We start from the raw sequence: 6,811 nt of genomic DNA on the forward strand, positions 1-6,811 counted from the left end.
TTGTAAGGTCTTGAACGTGTTTTCCTGCTCTGGTTTAGAAGAAGAAACCAAAGGTTAAAGGAGAATCGACTCTAGCTATGCAACTAGTATCACACGTAAGGCGTGGGGATTAGGTTTCCCAGTTGCTAGAGTTCTCCCTTATATAGTCTTTCAAATCAGGGTTTGCAATCAATGTTAGCTTGGTAACAAAGCATTCAATATTCACCGTTAGATGAAAACCTGATTAGATTCAAGCTAATATTTCTCAACCGTTGGATCGAAACCTTAGCTTTTTATACACAAATGAAATTTCCAATTTTGGGTTTATGTAACCGTTCCCAAACATTAACATTTGTTGGTTCAACAATAGTTAACCAAATGGTTAGCCATATGATCACTTTCATATCCACCATATTCTTCTTCACCATAACTAGTCCAAATGACTCAAATGAACTAGTTAGAGAGTTGTTGAATTGCTTAGATATTATGTAACTACACAAGACACAATCGAAGCAAAAACGGTTTGATTCACTCGAATCGGTTCATGAACTTTATACCCACGGTTTGCAAAAGCATTCCTTAGTTTATATAAACATGAGTTCAAGAACAACTGATTTTAGAGATAACCTACTCAATTTCGCGGACTGGGTTCGCGGAATTAAGCTCACGGAAGGAGTTCACAAACTCCAGCAGAAATTCTCGGGTCGAGATCTTCCGCCAGTTCGCGGACTTGGCTCTCGCCACATTCCGTTTATCTTCATCAACAAAGTTCGCAAACTTTGGTTCAAGGAATAAGGACTTATACATATATGTGTTTCCACAACAGTGCTTATATCTTACCAATGGTTATGTAATCTAAACTCTCATTTCAATCATTGAAACATTCTCAGAGGACGTTATATAGCCATTATTCACAGACCATTTTTCGTCAGAGCAATTTCTAAAGTGATTGAAACATAACATGACATTCTTCACTAGGTAAAGATGAATTTGGCTAAAGCGAAAGCTTACCAACATATATTTCGAGAAATAGATAGGCGAGATAAACTCGGCTCGAAATAACAAATGTGTATAATGTTAGTCTATATATCAAAACGAATTTTGTTTCAAGAAGTATGAGATAGAGTAAATAGACTTTTGAGTGACAAATAAGTTCAAGTCTCCACATACCTTTTAGTTGATGAAGTTTCACCAGTTCCTTGAATAGTCCTTCGTCTTGTATGATGATTTCCATGGATTCTTGAGCTCAACTACACTTTCTATCCTTGTCCTAGACCATTATTTATAATAGGCTAGTAATCAAGACTTATAGTTTTGATCACTAACATTGACAAACATTTTTAAGATAGCAACGCATGCGATTTCGATCGAGCAATGCTCTAACATAGAGTAAATAGATTTTGGAGAATGACGTATTGGCATGATAGGAAGTTGATTAATCAAGGTATTTATCTGATGCCAAACGGTGGTTTGGAATGTGGTTAAGATACTGTGTACTTAAACTATTGTGAAATATTAATTATTTGATGGATTAAAAGTGATGGCTACTCATTGGATTGACCACTTAAATCTTGTCATAGTTTTGCATGTTAGTTATATAAATTTTTTGAATCTACTGAACGTGGTGTAATCGATGGTAGTGGGAAATGTTTAAGTGTCCATAGGGAAACATTTTAGTCTAAGTACTGATTCCATTAATTCATGGTGTTAACTTCAAATGCTTAGGTTTAAAGGGGTGTTGAGCACTACTGTATGACGGTGGATATTTTTGGACGTCAGTCTTGAACGAGGTCCGCGATATGCTTACCGATCAGTGGAAACTTAAAATGTAAAGAAATTTAAATCTGTTAGCATGAGAAATCATGACCTAGCGGAGATTTGTACTGAAACTTTAGGTATCTTTGTTTTGTCTGAATGCAAGGAGTATGACACTAAGTGGTCAGCTATTGGATATTTTTTTTTCTGCCAGAATGTAAGGAACCTGTTCACTTAGCTACATATTTTGTTAGTTGTTGGAACAGTGATGGGTTTGAGGGTGTGATTACATTCTTAGAGTGATACTGTCGTTTAGGTTTCGAGGCTTTATGTAAGACAATAAAGTAAATCAGTGAGCTAAATCTCATTTCTAAGAGGAAATGTGGCTCGGATGTGTTCTCTGGTATTGTATATATGTACTAATTACGTACAGTTGTATATTCATGTATAAATTATGTGATAGACGTTGCGGATATCTCCCAGACGTAATTAATGTGATTGCGGATAGGTTCTGGTATCGCATTGAGGTTTAGGATTTTTCTTGAAATGAGTTCTTTTAGTATTATACGGTTAAGATTGTTGAATGAGAGACTTTAGGTTCTTCTTATGCAGTGACCGTTCAACCGATAATTAGCGTCAGGACCCTATATTTTATTTTGATATTAGTTCATATATATTTGTATCCCATCTTTATACTCTTTTGCGGCTCGTTGATCGAGTGAACTTGCTTGGAGTTTAAATCCCGTTGATTATATATTTCAGGCGTTGTTAGGGATTCGTGAAGGAGTTTGATTGATTCCAGTATTGGTGGAGATTCAGAAGATATCTAACTGAGGGTGGACATCCACACTTCTTATTTTATTTGTTTTTGTTATGTAGTTGTGAGGCAGGGGGAAACTTTCTTTGGGTATACTTCTTTATTAAATTTCCTTTCGTTAGTCCGATTTAAAAGTGGATTATATTATTGAAGTCTAATACAGCGTTTCAATTCTTTAGAAATCTTCATTATTTTTGTTAAGAAATAAAATTCCCTTCTGCATATACAATTATAACGGAACTGTGTTCCTAGTTTTCTGTGATTATGTACCTTGTTGTAGAAAATTAATGGCATGCTTTCTATTTAATCATCGATCGGGGTTAAATAGAAAGTAGGGTTGTTATAGTTGGTATCAGAGCTTAATTTAGAGTAACTCTAGGACTTGGGGGGAGTGAGCCTAGGACGTTTCATTATGTATATCCATTGTTTGGATATGCTTTATAAATATTGGTATATTTATTGTATTTTTTCTAAGATTATCATTGACTTATATAGGAATGTCAAGGCGTGGTACTAGGAGACGTACTGGTACTGGAAGAGGTAGCACCGGAAATGGTGGTCCTATTGATGGAGATGAACCACAATTAGGAAATCAGACTGTGAATGTGAATATGGCGCAGCCGACCCAGTTAATAACCCACAATCATCAGAACCAAGGACCGCCTGCTGAAACTGAGGAAGATAGGTATAAAAAAGTTCAGTTTCGGTTCAAAAAGTTAAACCCGGAAGAGTTTTATTGGAAGTATGATAACCCAATGATACCCCATGAATGGAAGGATGAGATGATCAAGATTTTTAGGGCCATAAGACCTTCTTGCACATAAGTCTTTAAGCAGAGATTAGCTACTTTTCAGCTCACTGAAGATGCTCATATTTGGTGGACTTCAGCATCACGTGGCTTGGATCATGCTACCATGATATGGACAGACTTCATTCGTATGTTTGATGACAAATATTTCCCTCAGAGTATTCGAAATGCTAAGGAGAGAGAGTTTCTTGCATTTAATCAGGGTACTTTATCTGTTACAGAGTATGAGATTGAATAATCAAGATTGTCGATGTTTGTACCTCACTTGGCAGATACTGAAGAGAAAAATAGACGTAGGTTTGTTTATGGTATGAATGTTGTGTATCATAGGAATATTGTTGCAAATCATATGATTGACACATATGTTAGGGATGTTGAATGTGTCAGAGATCTCGAGCAAGATTTCTTGGCTCATAAGAGGGATGAGGAATACTTGAAGAATGACAATAAGGTTGACCGTGCATCAAAGGTTTCTTCAGGTCAACATGGAAGTGGTAAGAACCACCAGACCCAGAATGTCACTCAACAAGGTGTTCATCCAGGGAATAAAAGGAAGGGGCATTGGAATCAATGGAATCGTGGTCAGAAGAATGGAGGCAACGAAAGAGCAATAGTGTCAGCCGAAGGTGAGGTTGTTAGCGCTAAACCAATTAACTTCTATGGGTTTTGTTATAACTGTCGTGAAAGGGGACATAAGGCATCAGAATGTACCAAAGATAAGGTTCAAACAGCAGACAAACGTGACCAACCAAACACTGGGTTGCAAATTGTAATGTGCAGCCTCGTGGTCAGGGTCAACTCTTTGTCGTGCAACCTCGTGAGACAGGGAATACTACTTTGGGAGGTACTTTCTTCATTTTAAGTGAAACTGTTAGTATTTTGTTTGATACCGAAGCTACTCATTCTTTCATTTCTGCTAAGTTAGTTGGCATGATAAATCTTTCTGTGGTAGTGTGTGATTTTCCTCTATGTGTTGCTACCCTTACTAGTATTATGGAGAGTTGAGAAAAAGGGTTGATGCTTGTCCTATTATGATTTGATATTTTAAGAATTTGGCGGATCTTTATGTGTTAGAGATGGTTCCTTACGATGTAATATTAGGAATGGTTTGGTTATCTTCTAATTTTGTGCAATTGGATTGTGCTGAAAGGACAATCACTTTTGCAAAGCCGGGTCAATCTAAGGTAGTGGTGCAGCTTACATCTCGAAATCTGTTTGTAGAAGCTTTCCTTAGTCATATTGAGGGTGAATTAGTAGATAATGAGTTTCTGCAGATTGCGAGTATACCTGTGGTGTCTGATTTTGCAGATTTTTTCCGACAGGTTCCTGGGTTACCTCCAAGTAGGCAAGTAGAGTTCTGCATTGAACTCCAACCAGGACGACACATATTGCTCGTGCTCCTTATAGGATGGCTCCAAAGTAAATGCAGGAATTAAAGTCTCAAATTGACCAGCTTTTAAGTCAAGGATTTATTCGACGTAGTTCTTCACCATGGGGTGCTCCTGTTTTATTTGTGAAAAATGAAGATGGTTTTTTTATGATTGTGTGTTGACTACCGTGAACTGAACAAGGTCACGATAAGAAACAAGTATCCTTTGCCTAGGATTAATGATCTATTTGACCAGTTGAAAGGGGTTATATGGTTTTCGAAGATAGATTTACGTTCAGGCTATCATCAGCTTCTTGTTAGGGAGAAAGATATCTCTAAGACTGCATTCCTGACTCGTTACAGTTCTTATGAGTTTCTGGTGATGCCTTTTGGGCTTACGAATGTACCAGCGATTTTTATGGACTTGATGGATCGAGTATTTAGAAATTTTATTGATCGGTTTGTCATTGTTTTTATCGATGATATTCTTGTGTACTTTAAGACTCGGGAACAACACGTGGAATACTTACGCTTTGTGTTGCAGACTTCGATAGAGCATCACCTATTTGCAAAGTTTTCGAAATGTGAATTCTGGCAACAATCAGTTGAGTTTTTGGGGCATATGATATTTGAATCCGGAGTTTCTGTAGACCCTTCCAAGATTGAGGCAGTGTTGAGTTGGAAACAACCTACAACGGTTCAGAGATTTGAATTTTTCTTGGTTTAGCTGGATATTATCGTTGTTTCATAAAGGATTTTGTCGAATTGTGGGACCACTTACTAAGATAACTAAGAAGGGAGTATTGTTTGTTTGGGATTCTAAATGTGAAGACTCTTTTTAGGAGCTTAAGACTAAGCTTACCTCGACACCAGTTTTTACCTTACCTGAAGAAGGAAAGGATCTAGTGGTTTAAACAGATGCCTCACTTCTAGGATTGGGATGTGTTTTGATGCAGGAAGGTAAGGTATTGCTTACGCATCTACGAAATTGCATGTTCATGAGAAGAATATCCAATCCATGACTTGGAGTTGGAATCGATAGTTTTTGCTCTGAAGTTGTGGCGTCATTACTTGTGTGGCGAGAAATTTGAGCTTTTCACTATTCATAAGAGTCTCAAGTATCTGTGTTCCTAGAAGGATTTGAATATGAGACAACTTCGATGGATGAAACTCATCAATGATTACACTTTCGGCTTACAATATCACCCTGGTAAGGCGAATATTGTAGCTGTCGAAAACCAAGGGGTTTTTTATCGTCCATGATGGTGGAAAAGTGGAAGATGTTGGAGACAGTTGCCGAGTTTGACTTAGACGTCAAGAATTATTCTACTTCGCAAGCATTTTTGGGTAATCTTGTGGTGAAACCTACACTTATTAGTCGTATCATTCAGGATCAATCTAAGGATTAATGGTGTGCGAAACTACTTGGAGTTGGAGACTTAAGTGAAGATTTTGATGTAGGGATGGATGGTGGGATTCGTCTTCGAGGTCGGTTATGTGTACCTGTGGACGCCAAGTTGAGACGTGAGGTGTTAGATGGAGGTCATCGTAGTCGCTACACTATCCATCCCGGAGCTACAAAATGTATAGGGATTTGTGTAGACAATTTTGGTGGAAAAGTATGAAGCGAGAAATTGCAGAATATGTTTCTAAATGCCGAACTTGTCAGAAAGTTAAGATTGAACATCAAAAGCCAGATGGAGAATTACAACCACTCTCAATATCGCAATAGGAATGAGATGATATTTCCATGGATTTTATAGTTGGACTACCGAGATCAAAGAAAGGATGTGACTCCATTTGGGTAATAACGGATAGGTTGACTAAGTCGGCACACTTTTTACCAGTGCATACTACCTACAGTGTGGATATATTATGCAAGCTCTATGTAGAGAAGATTGTGGTATTGCATGGGGTGCCAGTCTGAATTGTTTTTGATAGGGGTGCTCAATTCACTTCTAAATTTTGGTGAGGATTTCAACAAGCTATGGGTTCGGAGTTGGATCTTAGCACTTCATTTCATCCTCAGACAGATGGTCAGACAGAGAGAGTTAATCAAATATTGGAGGATATGCTTCGTGCG

At 37.7% G+C, this 6,811-nt stretch overlaps 1 protein-coding gene across 1 annotated transcript; it reads left to right on the plus strand.

Moving 5' to 3' along the window:
- The first annotated feature begins 3,048 nt into the window (after positions 1-3,048).
- On the plus strand, positions 3,049-5,455 carry LOC113359653. The gene is made up of 6 exons (XM_026603245.1): positions 3,049-3,156; positions 3,388-3,581; positions 3,690-4,080; positions 4,140-4,307; positions 4,409-4,708; positions 4,931-5,455. Exons 1-6 carry the CDS (start codon positions 3,049-3,051, stop codon positions 5,453-5,455), a joined length of 1,686 nt encoding a protein of 561 aa, XP_026459030.1.
- The last annotated feature ends 1,356 nt before the right edge of the window (positions 5,456-6,811 follow it).

Source organism: Papaver somniferum, chromosome 3 (assembly GCF_003573695.1).
Source record: "Papaver somniferum cultivar HN1 chromosome 3, ASM357369v1, whole genome shotgun sequence".
NCBI classification, from domain to species: domain Eukaryota; kingdom Viridiplantae; phylum Streptophyta; class Magnoliopsida; order Ranunculales; family Papaveraceae; genus Papaver; species Papaver somniferum.

Bases quoted from the DNA above. Each gene is read 5' to 3' on its own strand.
- LOC113359653 (XM_026603245.1), top strand. From the start codon at position 3,049: ATGTCAAGGCGTGGTACTAGGAGACGTACTGGTACTGGAAGAGGTAGC. The intron at 4,081-4,139 runs GTTCAAACAGCA...TGTAATGTGCAG, and splicing joins CAGAATGTACCAAAGATAAG to CCTCGTGGTCAGGGTCAACT. The intron at 4,709-4,930 runs GTAGAGTTCTGC...GAACTGAACAAG, and splicing joins GGTTACCTCCAAGTAGGCAA to GTCACGATAAGAAACAAGTA.